General features: G+C 46.8%; 1 protein-coding gene across 1 annotated transcript in view; it reads left to right on the top strand.

Annotated features, from left to right (window-relative positions):
* The window catches only part of LOC117251369 (uncharacterized), a 65389-nt gene that overhangs the window by 11661 nt on the left and 35146 nt on the right, over window positions 1-18582 (top strand). The window contains exons 15-34 of the mRNA XM_078174824.1: window positions 113-706; window positions 941-1540; window positions 1805-2406; window positions 2644-3232; window positions 3497-4090; window positions 4325-4936; window positions 6035-6616; window positions 6881-7474; window positions 7709-8308; window positions 8573-9166; window positions 9401-10000; window positions 10265-10858; window positions 11093-11692; window positions 11957-12550; window positions 12785-13384; window positions 13649-14242; window positions 14477-15088; window positions 16178-16759; window positions 17024-17617; window positions 17852-18451. Of these exons, the coding sequence (XP_078030950.1) occupies window positions 113-706; window positions 941-1540; window positions 1805-2406; window positions 2644-3232; window positions 3497-4090; window positions 4325-4936; window positions 6035-6616; window positions 6881-7474; window positions 7709-8308; window positions 8573-9166; window positions 9401-10000; window positions 10265-10858; window positions 11093-11692; window positions 11957-12550; window positions 12785-13384; window positions 13649-14242; window positions 14477-15088; window positions 16178-16759; window positions 17024-17617; window positions 17852-18451 (11931 nt within the window). The remainder of the gene's footprint in view (window positions 1-112; window positions 707-940; window positions 1541-1804; window positions 2407-2643; window positions 3233-3496; window positions 4091-4324; window positions 4937-6034; window positions 6617-6880; window positions 7475-7708; window positions 8309-8572; window positions 9167-9400; window positions 10001-10264; window positions 10859-11092; window positions 11693-11956; window positions 12551-12784; window positions 13385-13648; window positions 14243-14476; window positions 15089-16177; window positions 16760-17023; window positions 17618-17851; window positions 18452-18582) is intronic.

Below are 18582 nucleotides of genomic sequence, written 5' to 3'. Positions count from 1 at the left end.
TGAAATAGGCAATGCTAGATGTTTTGACAAAAATAGTCCACCACTTGATGATGAGTCCAGGAGCGTACTTTTGGCAAAGGTTTTTATTTTTTCTCTTCCTGTCTTTTCTCAGTTGACACTGCCAAAAAGGATATCGTATTCCTTCTGGATGGTTCTGATAGCACAAGGACTGGCTTCCCTGCCATGCGTGATTTTGTTGAGAGGGTGGTGGAGAAGCTCAATGTGGGAGAAAACAAAGACCGTGTCTCTGTAGTCCAGTACAGCAGAGATGCACAGGTCCATTTCAATCTGAAAAGATACACCACAAGAGAGGATATTGTGGATGCGCTCAGAGGGCTGACACACAAAGGGGGCAGACCCCTCAACACCGGGGCCGCTCTCCAATATGTCAGGGACAGCATCTTTACAAACTCCTCCGGGAGTAGGCTCCTGCAAGGCGTTCCACAGATGTTGATCCTGCTAAATGGTGGAAGGTCTTATGACAATGTAGATACCCCAGCGTCTGCTCTCAAACAGCAGGGCATCTTTGTGATTGGCATTGGAACAAGGAGCTCTGACAGCGGAGAGCTGCAGAAGATATCACATGAGCCTAGTTACGCTCTATCAGTGTCTGAGTTCACTGACCTCCCCAGTGTCCTAGAACAGCTCTCCTCTGTAATGAACAGAGTACTAACGAGGGTCACGCCCATGACACCAACAGTAACTGGTAAGAAAGTGACAGATTTTTACATTCCAACATTACGTTAGGATGCAAATTCAACAGTTTGAAAGTGTACTTCACTAAGCTGAGATCAACCAGTTCCACTTTGACAAAACAGTTGTGCCAGAATCAGTAGAGTTAATGTTGTAAACCTTGAGGTTAGCTTTCATCGTGTGACTTTTGTATGGCAAATGTTTGACACATGAACCTAAATATGTCTCAAATTCTATGTTTTCCTAGTGGAGAGACAGCCACTAGGAAGGGATGTTGTGTTCTTGCTGGACGGATCCGATGGCACTAGAACTGAATTCCCAGCTATGCGAGACTTTGTCCACAGACTAGTAGAGAAACTCAGTGTGGATGACAGCAAAGACCGTGTCTCAGTGGTTCAGTACAGCAGAGATCCAGCTGTCCAGTTCTATCTGAACACGTACACCACAAAGGGCGAGATCCTTGACACTGTCAGAGGTTTGAGGCACAAAGGCGGAAGACCCCTCAACACTGGAGCAGCTCTCCAGTACTTGAGGGATAACGTCTTCACGGCCTCTGGCGGAAGCAGGCGCCTGGAAGGAGTTCCACAGATCCTGGTATTGCTAAGTGGTGGAAGGTCTTTCGACAGTGTTGATGCACCAGCCTCTGCTCTCAAACAGCTGGGTGTCTTGACCTTTGCAATTGGAACCAAGAACTCTGATAGCAGAGAACTGCAGAAGATATCCCGCGATCCCAGTTATGCTCTGTCTGTGTCTGAATTCACTGACCTTCCCAGTGTCCAACAGCAACTTCAGTCCTCCGTGGAGGCTGTGGTTGCTGAAGTCACCTCAGAACCACCAACTGTACTTGGTATGTTGACAAGCACAGCTTCTTGCTGGCCTGAAAGTCTACCTGACTTGTTTCACCTAGACTGAGGAAAAGCATTTGAGTGCAATATACATGTTTAGCTTCACGTGCGCATTTAAATAGAGATGGTGGTGTGCTTTCCTTTGGTTACAAATTGAAATAGGCAATGCTAGATGTTTTGACAAAAATAGTCCACCACTTGATGATGAGTCCAGGAGCGTACTTTTGGCAAAGGTTTTTATTTTTTCTCTTCCTGTCTTTTCTCAGTTGACACTGCCAAAAAGGATATCGTATTCCTTCTGGATGGTTCTGATAGCACAAGGACTGGCTTCCCTGCCATGCGTGATTTTGTTGAGAGGGTGGTGGAGAAGCTCAATGTGGGAGAAAACAAAGACCGTGTCTCTGTAGTCCAGTACAGCAGAGATGCACAGGTCCATTTCAATCTGAAAAGATACACCACAAGAGAGGATATTGTGGATGCGCTCAGAGGGCTGACACACAAAGGGGGCAGACCCCTCAACACCGGGGCCGCTCTCCAATATGTCAGGGACAGCGTCTTTACAAACTCCTCCGGGAGTAGGCTCCTGCAAGGCGTTCCACAGATGTTGATCCTGCTAAATGGTGGAAGGTCTTATGACAATGTAGATACCCCAGCGTCTGCTCTCAAACAGCAGGGCATCTTTGTGATTGGCATTGGAACAAGGAGCTCTGACAGCGGAGAGCTGCAGAAGATATCACATGAGCCTAGTTACGCTCTATCAGTGTCTGAGTTCACTGACCTCCCCAGTGTCCTAGAACAGCTCTCCTCTGTAATGAACAGAGTACTAACGAGGGTCACGCCCATGACACCAACAGTAACTGGTAAGAAAGTGACAGATTTTTACATTCCAACATTACGTTAGGATGCAAATTCAACAGTTTGAAAGTGTACTTCACTAAGCTGAGATCAACCAGTTCCACTTTGACAAAACAGTTGTGCCAGAATCAGTAGAGTTAATGTTGTAAACCTTGAGGTTAGCTTTCATCGTGTGACTTTTGTATGGCAAATGTTTGACACATGAACCTAAATATGTCTCAAATTCTATGTTTTCCTAGTGGAGAGACAGCCACTAGGAAGGGATGTTGTGTTCTTGCTGGACGGATCCGATGGCACTAGAACTGAATTCCCAGCTATGCGAGACTTTGTCCACAGACTAGTAGAGAAACTCAGTGTGGATAACAGCAAAGACCGTGTCTCAGTGGTTCAGTACAGCAGAGATCCAGCTGTCCAGTTCTATCTGAACACGTACACCACAAAGGGCGAGATCCTTGACACTGTCAGAGGTTTGAGGCACAAAGGCGGAAGACCCCTCAACACTGGAGCAGCTCTCCAGTACTTGAGGGATAACGTCTTCACGGCCTCTGGCGGAAGCAGGCGCCTGGAAGGAGTTCCACAGATCCTGGTATTGCTAAGTGGTGGAAGGTCTTTCGACAGTGTTGATGCACCAGCCTCTGCTCTCAAACAGCTGGGTGTCTTGACCTTTGCAATTGGAACCAAGAACTCTGATAGCAGAGAACTGCAGAAGATATCCCGCGATCCCAGTTATGCTCTGTCTGTGTCTGAATTCACTGACCTTCCCAGTGTCCAACAGCAACTTCAGTCCTCCGTGGAGGCTGTGGTTGCTGAAGTCACCTCAGAACCACCAACTGTACTTGGTATGTTGACAAGCACAGCTTCTTGCTGGCCTGAAAGTCTACCTGACTTGTTTCACCTAGACTGAGGAAAAGCATTTGAGTGCAATATACATGTTTAGCTTCACGTGCGCATTTAAATAGAGATGGTGGTGTGCTTTCCTTTGGTTACAAATTGAAATAGGCAATGCTAGATGTTTTGACAAAAATAGTCCACCACTTGATGATGAGTCCAGGAGCGTACTTTTGGCAAAGGTTTTTATTTTTTCTCTTCCTGTCTTTTCTCAGTTGACACTGCCAAAAAGGATATCGTATTCCTTCTGGATGGTTCTGATAGCACAAGGACTGGCTTCCCTGCCATGCGTGATTTTGTTGAGAGGGTGGTGGAGAAGCTCAATGTGGGAGAAAACAAAGACCGTGTCTCTGTAGTCCAGTACAGCAGAGATGCACAGGTCCATTTCAATCTGAAAAGATACACCACAAGAGAGGATATTGTGGATGCGCTCAGAGGGCTGACACACAAAGGGGGCAGACCCCTCAACACCGGGGTCGCTCTCCAATATGTCAGGGACAGCGTCTTTACAAACTCCTCCGGGAGTAGGCTCCTGCAAGGCGTTCCACAGATGTTGATCCTGCTAAATGGTGGAAGGTCTTATGACAATGTAGATACCCCAGCGTCTGCTCTCAAACAGCAGGGCATCTTTGTGATTGGCATTGGAACAAGGAGCTCTGACAGCGGAGAGCTGCAGAAGATATCACATGAGCCTAGTTACGCTCTATCAGTGTCTGAGTTCACTGACCTCCCCAGTGTCCTAGAACAGCTCTCCTCTGTAATGAACAGAGTACTAACGAGGGTCACGCCCATGACACCAACAGTAACTGGTAAGAAAGTGACAGATTTTTACATTCCAACATTACGTTAGGATGCAAATTCAACAGTTTGAAAGTGTACTTCACTAAGCTGAGATCAACCAGTTCCACTTTGACAAAACAGTTGTGCCAGAATCAGTAGAGTTAATGTTGTAAACCTTGAGGTTAGCTTTCATCGTGTGACTTTTGTATGGCAAATGTTTGACACATGAACCTAAATATGTCTCAAATTCTATGTTTTCCTAGTGGAGAGACAGCCACTAGGAAGGGATGTTGTGTTCTTGCTGGACGGATCCGATGGCACTAGAACTGAATTCCCAGCTATGCGAGACTTTGTCCACAGACTAGTAGAGAAACTCAGTGTGGATGACAGCAAAGACCGTGTCTCAGTGGTTCAGTACAGCAGAGATCCAGCTGTCCAGTTCTATCTGAACACGTACACCACAAAGGGCGAGATCCTTGACACTGTCAGAGGTTTGAGGCACAAAGGCGGAAGACCCCTCAACACTGGAGCAGCTCTCCAGTACTTGAGGGATAACGTCTTCACGGCCTCTGGCGGAAGCAGGCGCCTGGAAGGAGTTCCACAGATCCTGGTATTGCTAAGTGGTGGAAGGTCTTTCGACAGTGTTGATGCACCAGCCTCTGCTCTCAAACAGCTGGGTGTCTTGACCTTTGCAATTGGAACCAAGAACTCTGATAGCAGAGAACTGCAGAAGATATCCCGCGATCCCAGTTATGCTCTGTCTGTGTCTGAATTCACTGACCTTCCCAGTGTCCAACAGCAACTTCAGTCCTCCGTGGAGGCTGTGGTTGCTGAAGTCACCTCAGAACCACCAACTGTACTTGGTATGTTGACAAGCACAGTTTCTTGCTGGCCTGAAAGTCTACCTGACTTGTTTCACCTAGACTGAGGAAAAGCATTTGAGTGCAATATACATGTTTAGCTTCACGTGCGCATTTAAATAGAGATGGTGGTGTGCTTTCCTTTGGTTACAAATTGAAATAGGCAATGCTAGATGTTTTGACAAAAATAGTCCACCACTTGATGATGAGTCCAGGAGCGTACTTTTGGCAAAGGTTTTTATTTTTTCTCTTCCTGTCTTTTCTCAGTTGACACTGCCAAAAAGGATATCGTATTCCTTCTGGATGGTTCTGATAGCACAAGGACTGGCTTCCCTGCCATGCGTGATTTTGTTGAGAGGGTGGTGGAGAAGCTCAATGTGGGAGAAAACAAAGACCGTGTCTCTGTAGTCCAGTACAGCAGAGATGCACAGGTCCATTTCAATCTGAAAAGATACACCACAAGAGAGGATATTGTGGATGCGCTCAGAGGGCTGACACACAAAGGGGGCAGACCCCTCAACACCGGGGTCGCTCTCCAATATGTCAGGGACAGCGTCTTTACAAACTCCTCCGGGAGTAGGCTCCTGCAAGGCGTTCCACAGATGTTGATCCTGCTAAATGGTGGAAGGTCTTATGACAATGTAGATACCCCAGCGTCTGCTCTCAAACAGCAGGGCATCTTTGTGATTGGCATTGGAACAAGGAGCTCTGACAGCGGAGAGCTGCAGAAGATATCACATGAGCCTAGTTACGCTCTATCAGTGTCTGAGTTCACTGACCTCCCCAGTGTCCTAGAACAGCTCTCCTCTGTAATGAACAGAGTACTAACGAGGGTCACGCCCATGACACCAACAGTAACTGGTAAGAAAGTGACAGATTTTTACATTCCAACATTACGTTAGGATGCAAATTCAACAGTTTGAAAGTGTACTTCACTAAGCTGAGATCAACCAGTTCCACTTTGACAAAACAGTTGTGCCAGAATCAGTAGAGTTAATGTTGTAAACCTTGAGGTTAGCTTTCATCGTGTGACTTTTGTATGGCAAATGTTTGACACATGAACCTAAATATGTCTCAAATTCTATGTTTTCCTAGTGGAGAGACAGCCACTAGGAAGGGATGTTGTGTTCTTGCTGGACGGATCCGATGGCACTAGAACTGAATTCCCAGCTATGCGAGACTTTGTCCACAGACTAGTAGAGAAACTCAGTGTGGATGACAGCAAAGACCGTGTCTCAGTGGTTCAGTACAGCAGAGATCCAGCTGTCCAGTTCTATCTGAACACGTACACCACAAAGGGCGAGATCCTTGACACTGTCAGAGGTTTGAGGCACAAAGGCGGAAGACCCCTCAACACTGGAGCAGCTCTCCAGTACTTGAGGGATAATGTCTTCACGGCCTCTGGCGGAAGCAGGCGCCTGGAAGGAGTTCCACAGATCCTGGTATTGCTAAGTGGTGGAAGGTCTTTCGACAGTGTTGATGCACCAGCCTCTGCTCTCAAACAGCTGGGTGTCTTGACCTTTGCAATTGGAACCAAGAACTCTGATAGCAGAGAACTGCAGAAGATATCCCGCGATCCCAGTTATGCTCTGTCTGTGTCTGAATTCACTGACCTTCCCAGAGTCCAACAGCAACTTCAGTCCTCCGTGGAGGCTGTGGTTGCTGAAGTCACCTCAGAACCACCAACTGTACTTGGTATGTTGACAAGCACAGCTTCTTGCTGGCCTGAAAGTCTACCTGACTTGTTTCACCTAGACTGAGGAAAAGCATTTGAGTGCAATATACATGTTTAGCTTCACGTGCGCATTTAAATAGAGATGGTGGTGTGCTTTCCTTTGGTTACAAATTGAAATAGGCAATGCTAGATGTTTTGACAAAAATAGTCCACCACTTGATGATGAGTCCAGGAGCGTACTTTTGGCAAAGGTTTTTATTTTTTGTCTTCCTGTCTTTTCTCAGTTGACACTGCCAAAAAGGATATCGTATTCCTTCTGGATGGTTCTGATAGCACAAGGACTGGCTTCCCTGCCATGCGTGATTTTGTTGAGAGGGTGGTGGAGAAGCTCAATGTGGGAGAAAACAAAGACCGTGTCTCTGTAGTCCAGTACAGCAGAGATGCACAGGTCCATTTCAATCTGAAAAGATACACCACAAGAGAGGATATTGTGGATGCGCTCAGAGGGCTGACACACAAAGGGGGCAGACCCCTCAACACCGGGGTCGCTCTCCAATATGTCAGGGACAGCGTCTTTACAAACTCCTCCGGGAGTAGGCTCCTGCAAGGCGTTCCACAGATGTTGATCCTGCTAAATGGTGGAAGGTCTTATGACAATGTAGATACCCCAGCGTCTGCTCTCAAACAGCAGGGCATCTTTGTGATTGGCATTGGAACAAGGAGCTCTGACAGCGGAGAGCTGCAGAAGATATCACATGAGCCTAGTTACGCTCTATCAGTGTCTGAGTTCACTGACCTCCCCAGTGTCCTAGAACAGCTCTCCTCTGTAATGAACAGAGTACTAACGAGGGTCACGCCCATGACACCAACAGTAACTGGTAAGAAAGTGACAGATTTTTACATTCCAACATTACGTTAGGATGCAAATTCAACAGTTTGAAAGTGTACTTCACTAAGCTGAGATCAACCAGTTCCACTTTGACAAAACAGTTGTGCCAGAATCAGTAGAGTTAATGTTGTAAACCTTGAGGTTAGCTTTCATCGTGTGACTTTTGTATGGCAAATGTTTGACACATGAACCTAAATATGTCTCAAATTCTATGTTTTCCTAGTGGAGAGACAGCCACTAGGAAGGGATGTTGTGTTCTTGCTGGACGGATCCGATGGCACTAGAACTGAATTCCCAGCTATGCGAGACTTTGTCCACAGACTAGTAGAGAAACTCAGTGTGGATGACAGCAAAGACCGTGTCTCAGTGGTTCAGTACAGCAGAGATCCAGCTGTCCAGTTCTATCTGAACACGTACACCACAAAGGGCGAGATCCTTGACACTGTCAGAGGTTTGAGGCACAAAGGCGGAAGACCCCTCAACACTGGAGCAGCTCTCCAGTACTTGAGGGATAACGTCTTCACGGCCTCTGGCGGAAGCAGGCGCCTGGAAGGAGTTCCACAGATCCTGGTATTGCTAAGTGGTGGAAGGTCTTTCGACAGTGTTGATGCACCAGCCTCTGCTCTCAAACAGCTGGGTGTCTTGACCTTTGCAATTGGAACCAAGAACTCTGATAGCAGAGAACTGCAGAAGATATCCCGCGATCCCAGTTATGCTCTGTCTGTGTCTGAATTCACTGACCTTCCCAGTGTCCAACAGCAACTTCAGTCCTCCGTGGAGGCTGTGGTTGCTGAAGTCACCTCAGAACCACCAACTGTACTTGGTATGTTGACAAGCACAGCTTCTTGCTGGCCTGAAAGTCTACCTGACTTGTTTCACCTAGACTGAGGAAAAGCATTTGAGTGCAATATACATGTTTAGCTTCACGTGCGCATTTAAATAGAGATGGTGGTGTGCTTTCCTTTGGTTACAAATTGAAATAGGCAATGCTAGATGTTTTGACAAAAATAGTCCACCACTTGATGATGAGTCCAGGAGCGTACTTTTGGCAAAGGTTTTTATTTTTTCTCTTCCTGTCTTTTCTCAGTTGACACTGCCAAAAAGGATATCGTATTCCTTCTGGATGGTTCTGATAGCACAAGGACTGGCTTCCCTGCCATGCGTGATTTTGTTGAGAGGGTGGTGGAGAAGCTCAATGTGGGAGAAAACAAAGACCGTGTCTCTGTAGTCCAGTACAGCAGAGATGCACAGGTCCATTTCAATCTGAAAAGATACACCACAAGAGAGGATATTGTGGATGCGCTCAGAGGGCTGACACACAAAGGGGGCAGACCCCTCAACACCGGGGCCGCTCTCCAATATGTCAGGGACAGCGTCTTTACAAACTCCTCCGGGAGTAGGCTCCTGCAAGGCGTTCCACAGATGTTGATCCTGCTAAATGGTGGAAGGTCTTATGACAATGTAGATACCCCAGCGTCTGCTCTCAAACAGCAGGGCATCTTTGTGATTGGCATTGGAACAAGGAGCTCTGACAGCGGAGAGCTGCAGAAGATATCACATGAGCCTAGTTACGCTCTATCAGTGTCTGAGTTCACTGACCTCCCCAGTGTCCTAGAACAGCTCTCCTCTGTAATGAACAGAGTACTAACGAGGGTCACGCCCATGACACCAACAGTAACTGGTAAGAAAGTGACAGATTTTTACATTCCAACATTACGTTAGGATGCAAATTCAACAGTTTGAAAGTGTACTTCACTAAGCTGAGATCAACCAGTTCCACTTTGACAAAACAGTTGTGCCAGAATCAGTAGAGTTAATGTTGTAAACCTTGAGGTTAGCTTTCATCGTGTGACTTTTGTATGGCAAATGTTTGACACATGAACCTAAATATGTCTCAAATTCTATGTTTTCCTAGTGGAGAGACAGCCACTAGGAAGGGATGTTGTGTTCTTGCTGGACGGATCCGATGGCACTAGAACTGAATTCCCAGCTATGCGAGACTTTGTCCACAGACTAGTAGAGAAACTCAGTGTGGATGACAGCAAAGACCGTGTCTCAGTGGTTCAGTACAGCAGAGATCCAGCTGTCCAGTTCTATCTGAACACGTACACCACAAAGGGCGAGATCCTTGACACTGTCAGAGGTTTGAGGCACAAAGGCGGAAGACCCCTCAACACTGGAGCAGCTCTCCAGTACTTGAGGGATAACGTCTTCACGGCCTCTGGCGGAAGCAGGCGCCTGGAAGGAGTTCCACAGATCCTGGTATTGCTAAGTGGTGGAAGGTCTTTCGACAGTGTTGATGCACCAGCCTCTGCTCTCAAACAGCTGGGTGTCTTGACCTTTGCAATTGGAACCAAGAACTCTGATAGCAGAGAACTGCAGAAGATATCCCGCGATCCCAGTTATGCTCTGTCTGTGTCTGAATTCACTGACCTTCCCAGTGTCCAACAGCAACTTCAGTCCTCCGTGGAGGCTGTGGTTGCTGAAGTCACCTCAGAACCACCAACTGTACTTGGTATGTTGACAAGCACAGCTTCTTGCTGGCCTGAAAGTCTACCTGACTTGTTTCACCTAGACTGAGGAAAAGCATTTGAGTGCAATATACATGTTTAGCTTCACGTGCGCATTTAAATAGAGATGGTGGTGTGCTTTCCTTTGGTTACAAATTGAAATAGGCAATGCTAGATGTTTTGACAAAAATAGTCCACCACTTGATGATGAGTCCAGGAGCGTACTTTTGGCAAAGGTTTTTATTTTTTCTCTTCCTGTCTTTTCTCAGTTGACACTGCCAAAAAGGATATCGTATTCCTTCTGGATGGTTCTGATAGCACAAGGACTGGCTTCCCTGCCATGCGTGATTTTGTTGAGAGGGTGGTGGAGAAGCTCAATGTGGGAGAAAACAAAGACCGTGTCTCTGTAGTCCAGTACAGCAGAGATGCACAGGTCCATTTCAATCTGAAAAGATACACCACAAGAGAGGATATTGTGGATGCGCTCAGAGGGCTGACACACAAAGGGGGCAGACCCCTCAACACCGGGGCCGCTCTCCAATATGTCAGGGACAGCATCTTTACAAACTCCTCCGGGAGTAGGCTCCTGCAAGGCGTTCCACAGATGTTGATCCTGCTAAATGGTGGAAGGTCTTATGACAATGTAGATACCCCAGCGTCTGCTCTCAAACAGCAGGGCATCTTTGTGATTGGCATTGGAACAAGGAGCTCTGACAGCGGAGAGCTGCAGAAGATATCACATGAGCCTAGTTACGCTCTATCAGTGTCTGAGTTCACTGACCTCCCCAGTGTCCTAGAACAGCTCTCCTCTGTAATGAACAGAGTACTAACGAGGGTCACGCCCATGACACCAACAGTAACTGGTAAGAAAGTGACAGATTTTTACATTCCAACATTACGTTAGGATGCAAATTCAACAGTTTGAAAGTGTACTTCACTAAGCTGAGATCAACCAGTTCCACTTTGACAAAACAGTTGTGCCAGAATCAGTAGAGTTAATGTTGTAAACCTTGAGGTTAGCTTTCATCGTGTGACTTTTGTATGGCAAATGTTTGACACATGAACCTAAATATGTCTCAAATTCTATGTTTTCCTAGTGGAGAGACAGCCACTAGGAAGGGATGTTGTGTTCTTGCTGGACGGATCCGATGGCACTAGAACTGAATTCCCAGCTATGCGAGACTTTGTCCACAGACTAGTAGAGAAACTCAGTGTGGATGACAGCAAAGACCGTGTCTCAGTGGTTCAGTACAGCAGAGATCCAGCTGTCCAGTTCTATCTGAACACGTACACCACAAAGGGCGAGATCCTTGACACTGTCAGAGGTTTGAGGCACAAAGGCGGAAGACCCCTCAACACTGGAGCAGCTCTCCAGTACTTGAGGGATAACGTCTTCACGGCCTCTGGCGGAAGCAGGCGCCTGGAAGGAGTTCCACAGATCCTGGTATTGCTAAGTGGTGGAAGGTCTTTCGACAGTGTTGATGCACCAGCCTCTGCTCTCAAACAGCTGGGTGTCTTGACCTTTGCAATTGGAACCAAGAACTCTGATAGCAGAGAACTGCAGAAGATATCCCGCGATCCCAGTTATGCTCTGTCTGTGTCTGAATTCACTGACCTTCCCAGTGTCCAACAGCAACTTCAGTCCTCCGTGGAGGCTGTGGTTGCTGAAGTCACCTCAGAACCACCAACTGTACTTGGTATGTTGACAAGCACAGCTTCTTGCTGGCCTGAAAGTCTACCTGACTTGTTTCACCTAGACTGAGGAAAAGCATTTGAGTGCAATATACATGTTTAGCTTCACGTGCGCATTTAAATAGAGATGGTGGTGTGCTTTCCTTTGGTTACAAATTGAAATAGGCAATGCTAGATGTTTTGACAAAAATAGTCCACCACTTGATGATGAGTCCAGGAACGTACTTTTGGCAAAGGTTTTTATTTTTTGTCTTCCTGTCTTTTCTCAGTTGACACTGCCAAAAAGGATATCGTATTCCTTCTGGATGGTTCTGATAGCACAAGGACTGGCTTCCCTGCCATGCGTGATTTTGTTGAGAGGGTGGTGGAGAAGCTCAATGTGGGAGAAAACAAAGACCGTGTCTCTGTAGTCCAGTACAGCAGAGATGCACAGGTCCATTTCAATCTGAAAAGATACACCACAAGAGAGGATATTGTGGATGCGCTCAGAGGGCTGACACACAAAGGGGGCAGACCCCTCAACACCGGGGCCGCTCTCCAATATGTCAGGGACAGCATCTTTACAAACTCCTCCGGGAGTAGGCTCCTGCAAGGCGTTCCACAGATGTTGATCCTGCTAAATGGTGGAAGGTCTTATGACAATGTAGATACCCCAGCGTCTGCTCTCAAACAGCAGGGCATCTTTGTGATTGGCATTGGAACAAGGAGCTCTGACAGCGGAGAGCTGCAGAAGATATCACATGAGCCTAGTTACGCTCTATCAGTGTCTGAGTTCACTGACCTCCCCAGTGTCCTAGAACAGCTCTCCTCTGTAATGAACAGAGTACTAACGAGGGTCACGCCCATGACACCAACAGTAACTGGTAAGAAAGTGACAGATTTTTACATTCCAACATTACGTTAGGATGCAAATTCAACAGTTTGAAAGTGTACTTCACTAAGCTGAGATCAACCAGTTCCACTTTGACAAAACAGTTGTGCCAGAATCAGTAGAGTTAATGTTGTAAACCTTGAGGTTAGCTTTCATCGTGTGACTTTTGTATGGCAAATGTTTGACACATGAACCTAAATATGTCTCAAATTCTATGTTTTCCTAGTGGAGAGACAGCCACTAGGAAGGGATGTTGTGTTCTTGCTGGACGGATCCGATGGCACTAGAACTGAATTCCCAGCTATGCGAGACTTTGTCCACAGACTAGTAGAGAAACTCAGTGTGGATGACAGCAAAGACCGTGTCTCAGTGGTTCAGTACAGCAGAGATCCAGCTGTCCAGTTCTATCTGAACACGTACACCACAAAGGGCGAGATCCTTGACACTGTCAGAGGTTTGAGGCACAAAGGCGGAAGACCCCTCAACACTGGAGCAGCTCTCCAGTACTTGAGGGATAACGTCTTCACGGCCTCTGGCGGAAGCAGGCGCCTGGAAGGAGTTCCACAGATCCTGGTATTGCTAAGTGGTGGAAGGTCTTTCGACAGTGTTGATGCACCAGCCTCTGCTCTCAAACAGCTGGGTGTCTTGACCTTTGCAATTGGAACCAAGAACTCTGATAGCAGAGAACTGCAGAAGATATCCCGCGATCCCAGTTATGCTCTGTCTGTGTCTGAATTCACTGACCTTCCCAGTGTCCAACAGCAACTTCAGTCCTCCGTGGAGGCTGTGGTTGCTGAAGTCACCTCAGAACCACCAACTGTACTTGGTATGTTGACAAGCACAGCTTCTTGCTGGCCTGAAAGTCTACCTGACTTGTTTCACCTAGACTGAGGAAAAGCATTTGAGTGCAGTATACATGTTTAGCTTCACGTGCACATTTAAATAGAGATGGTGATGTGCTTTCCTTTGGTTACAAATTGAAATAGGCAATGCTAGATGTTTTGGCAAAAATAGTCCACCACTTGATGATGAGTCCAGGGGCGTACTTTTGGCAAAGGTTTTTATTTTTTGTCTTCCTGTCTTTTCTCAGTTGACACTGCCAAAAAGGATATCGTATTCCTTCTGGATGGTTCTGATAGCACAAGGACTGGCTTCCCTGCCATGCGTGATTTTGTTGAGAGGGTGGTGGAGAAGCTCAATGTGGGAGAAAACAAAGACCGTGTCTCTGTAGTCCAGTACAGCAGAGATGCACAGGTCCATTTCAATCTGAAAAGATACACCACAAGAGAGGATATTGTGGATGCGCTCAGAGGGCTGACACACAAAGGGGGCAGACCCCTCAACACCGGGGTCGCTCTCCAATATGTCAGGGACAGCGTCTTTACAAACTCCTCCGGGAGTAGGCTCCTGCAAGGCGTTCCACAGATGTTGATCCTGCTAAATGGTGGAAGGTCTTATGACAATGTAGATACCCCAGCGTCTGCTCTCAAACAGCAGGGCATCTTTGTGATTGGCATTGGAACAAGGAGCTCTGACAGCGGAGAGCTGCAGAAGATATCACATGAGCCTAGTTACGCTCTATCAGTGTCTGAGTTCACTGACCTCCCCAGTGTCCTAGAACAGCTCTCCTCTGTAATGAACAGAGTACTAACGAGGGTCACGCCCATGACACCAACAGTAACTGGTAAGAAAGTGACAGATTTTTACATTCCAACATTACGTTAGGATGCAAATTCAACAGTTTGAAAGTGTACTTCACTAAGCTGAGATCAACCAGTTCCACTTTGACAAAACAGTTGTGCCAGAATCAGTAGAGTTAATGTTGTAAACCTTGAGGTTAGCTTTCATCGTGTGACTTTTGTATGGCAAATGTTTGACACATGAACCTAAATATGTCTCAAATTCTATGTTTTCCTAGTGGAGAGACAGCCACTAGGAAGGGATGTTGTGTTCTTGCTGGACGGATCCGATGGCACTAGAACTGAATTCCCAGCTATGCGAGACTTTGTCCACAGACTAGTAGAGAAACTCAGTGTGGATGACAGCAAAGACCGTGTCTCAGTGGTTCAGTACAGCAGAGATCCAGCTGTCCAGTTCTATCTGAACACGTACACCACAAAGGGCGAGATCCTTGACACTGTCAGAGGTTTGAGGCACAAAGGCGGAAGACCCCTCAACACTGGAGCAGCTCTCCAGTACTTGAGGGATAACGTCTTCACGGCCTCTGGCGGAAGCAGGCGCCTGGAAGGAGTTCCACAGATCCTGGTATTGCTAAGTGGTGGAAGGTCTTTCGACAGTGTTGATGCACCAGCCTCTGCTCTCAAACAGCTGGGTGTCTTGACCTTTGCAATTGGAACCAAGAACTCTGATAGCAGAGAACTGCAGAAGATATCCCGCGATCCCAGTTATGCTCTGTCTGTGTCTGAATTCACTGACCTTCCCAGTGTCCAACAGCAACTTCAGTCCTCCGTGGAGGCTGTGGTTGCTGAAGTCACCTCAGAACCACCAACTGTACTTGGTATGTTGACAAGCACAGCTTCTTGCTGGCCTGAAAGTCTACCTGACTTGTTTCACCTAGACTGAGGAAAAGCATTTGAGTGCAGTATACATGTTTAGCTTCACGTGCACATTTAAATAGAGATGGTGATGTGCTTTCCTTTGGTTACAAATTGAAATAGGCAATGCTAGATGTTTTGGCAAAAATAGTCCACCACTTGATGATGAGTCCAGGGGCGTACTTTTGGCAAAGGTTTTTATTTTTTGTCTTCCTGTCTTTTCTCAGTTGACACTGCCAAAAAGGATATCGTATTCCTTCTGGATGGTTCTGATAGCACAAGGACTGGCTTCCCTGCCATGCGTGATTTTGTTGAGAGGGTGGTGGAGAAGCTCAATGTGGGAGAAAACAAAGACCGTGTCTCTGTAGTCCAGTACAGCAGAGATGCACAGGTCCATTTCAATCTGAAAAGATACACCACAAGAGAGGATATTGTGGATGCGCTCAGAGGGCTGACACACAAAGGGGGCAGACCCCTCAACACCGGGGTCGCTCTCCAATATGTCAGGGACAGCGTCTTTACAAACTCCTCCGGGAGTAGGCTCCTGCAAGGCGTTCCACAGATGTTGATCCTGCTAAATGGTGGAAGGTCTTATGACAATGTAGATACCCCAGCGTCTGCTCTCAAACAGCAGGGCATCTTTGTGATTGGCATTGGAACAAGGAGCTCTGACAGCGGAGAGCTGCAGAAGATATCACATGAGCCTAGTTACGCTCTATCAGTGTCTGAGTTCACTGACCTCCCCAGTGTCCTAGAACAGCTCTCCTCTGTAATGAACAGAGTACTAACGAGGGTCACGCCCATGACACCAACAGTAACTGGTAAGAAAGTGACAGATTTTTACATTCCAACATTACGTTAGGATGCAAATTCAACAGTTTGAAAGTGTACTTCACTAAGCTGAGATCAACCAGTTCCACTTTGACAAAACAGTTGTGCCAGAATCAGTAGAGTTAATGCTGTAAACCTTGAGGTTAGCTTTCATCGTGTGACTTTTGCATGTTTGACACATGAACCTAAATATGTCTCAAATTCTGTTTCCCTAGTTAAGAGACAGCCACTAGGAAGGGATATTGTGTTCTTGTTGGACGGATCCGATGGCACTAGAACTGAATTCACAGCTATGCGAGACTTTGTCCACAGACTAGTAGAGAAACTCAGTGTGGATGACAGCAAAGACCGTGTCTCAGTGGTTCAGTACAGCAGAGATCCAGCTGTCCAGTTCTATCTCAACACGTACGCAACAAAGGGCGAGATCCTTGACACTGTCAGAGGTTTGAGGCACAAAGGCGGAAGACCCCTCAACACTGGAGCAGCTCTCCAGTACTTGAGGGATAACGTCTTCACGGCCTCTGGTGGAAGCAGGCGTCTGGAAGGAATTCCACAGATCCTGGTATTGCTAAGTGGTGGAAGGTCTTTTGACAGTGTTGATGCACCAGCCTCTGCTCTCAAACAGCTGGGCATCTTGAACTTTGCGATTGGAACCAAGAACTCTAATAGCAGAGAACTGCAGAAGATATCCCACGATCCCACTTATGCTCTGTCTGTGTCTGAATTCACTGACCTTCCCAGTGTCCAACAGCAACTTCAGTCCTCCGTGGAGGCAGTGGTCATTGAAGTCACCTCAGAACCACCAACTATATTTGGTATGTTAACAAGCACAGCCACTTGCTAGCCTGAAAGGCTACCTGAATTGTTTCATCTACACTGAGGAAAAGAATTTTAATTCAATATATATATTTAGCTCCACGTGTGCATTTAAATAGAGGTGGTGGTGTGCTGTCCTTCTGTTTTGAATTGAAATATGCAATGCTAGATGTTTTGACAAAAATAGTCCACCACTTGATGATGAGTCCAGGAGCGTACTTTTGGCAAAGGTTTTTATTTTTTGTCTTTCTGTCTTTTCTCAGTTGACACTGCCAAAAAGGATATCGTATTCCTTCTGGATGGTTCTGATAGTACAAGGAATGGCTTCCCTGCCATGCGTGATTTTGTTGAGAGGGTGGTGGAGAAACTCAGTGTAGGAGATAACAAAGACCGTGTCTCTGTAGTCCAGTACAGCAGAGATGCACAGGTCCATTTCAATCTGAAAAGATACACCACAAGAGAGGATATTGTGGATGCGGCCAGAAGGCTGAGACACAAAGGAGGCAGACCCCTCAATACCGGGGCTGCCCTCCAATACGTCAGGGACAACATCTTTACAAACTCCTCCGGGAGTAGGCTCCTGCAAGGCGTTCCACAGATGTTGATCCTGCTAAATGGTGGAAGGTCTTATGACAATGTAGATACCCCAGCCTCTGCTCTCAAACAGCAGGGCATCTTTGTGATTGGCATTGGAACAAGGAGCTCTGACAGTGGAGAGCTGCAGGAGATATCGTATGACCCCAGTTACGCTTTATCAGTGTCTGAGTTCACTGACCTCCCCAGTGTCCAAGAACAGCTCTTCTCTGTAATGAGCAGAGTGCTAACGAGGGCCAAGCCTATGACACCAACAGTAACTGGTAAGAAAGTGACAGATTTTTACATTCCAACATTACGTTAGGATGCAAATTCAACAGTTTGAAAGTGTACTTTACTAATCTCAGATCTACCAGTTACACTTTGATAAAGCAGTTGTACCAGCATTAATAGAGTTAATGTTGTAAACCTTGAGGTTAGCTTTCATCGTGTGACTTTTGTATGGCAAATGTTTGACACATGAACCTAAATATGTCTCAAATTCTATGTTTCCCTAGTGGAGAGACAGCCACTAGGAAGGGATATCGTGTTTTTGTTGGACGGATCTGATGGCACTAGAACTGCATTCCCAGCTATGCGAGACTTTGTCCACAGACTAGTAGAGAAACTCAGTGTGGATGACAGCAAAGACCGTGTCTCTGTGGTTCAGTACAGCAGAGATCCAGCTGTCCAGTTCTATCTGAACACGCAAACAACAAAGCGCGAGATCCTTGACACTGTCAGAGGTTTGAAGCACAAAGGCGGAAGACCCCTCAACACTGGAGCAGCTCTCCAGTACTTGAGGGGTAACATCTTCACGGCCTCTGGCGGAAGCAGGCGGCTGGAAGGAATTCCACAGATCCTGGTATTGCTAAGTGGTGGAAGGTCTTTTGACAGTGTTGATGCACCAGCCTCTGCTCTCAAACAGCTGGGTGTCTTGACCATTGCAGTTGGAACCAGGAACTCTGATAGCAGAGAACTGCAGAAGATATCCCACGATCCCAGTTATGCTCTGTCTGTGACTGAATTCACTGACCTTCCCAGTGTCCAACAGCAACTTCAGTCCTCCGTGGAGGCTGTGGTTATTCAAGTCACCTCAGAACCACCAACTGTACTTGGTATGTTGACAAGCACAGCCACTTGCTAGCCTGAAAGTCTACCTGACTTGTTTCATCTACACTGAGGAAAAGATATTTACTGCAATATACATGTTTAGCTCCACGTGTGCATTTAAATAGAGGCGGTGGTG

This window comes from Epinephelus lanceolatus, chromosome 14 (genome assembly GCF_041903045.1).
Source record: "Epinephelus lanceolatus isolate andai-2023 chromosome 14, ASM4190304v1, whole genome shotgun sequence".
NCBI classification, from domain to species: Eukaryota; Metazoa; Chordata; class Actinopteri; order Perciformes; family Serranidae; genus Epinephelus; species Epinephelus lanceolatus.
Note: the sequence above shows the minus strand (reverse complement) of the source record. Positions and strands in the feature narration are given on the sequence as shown.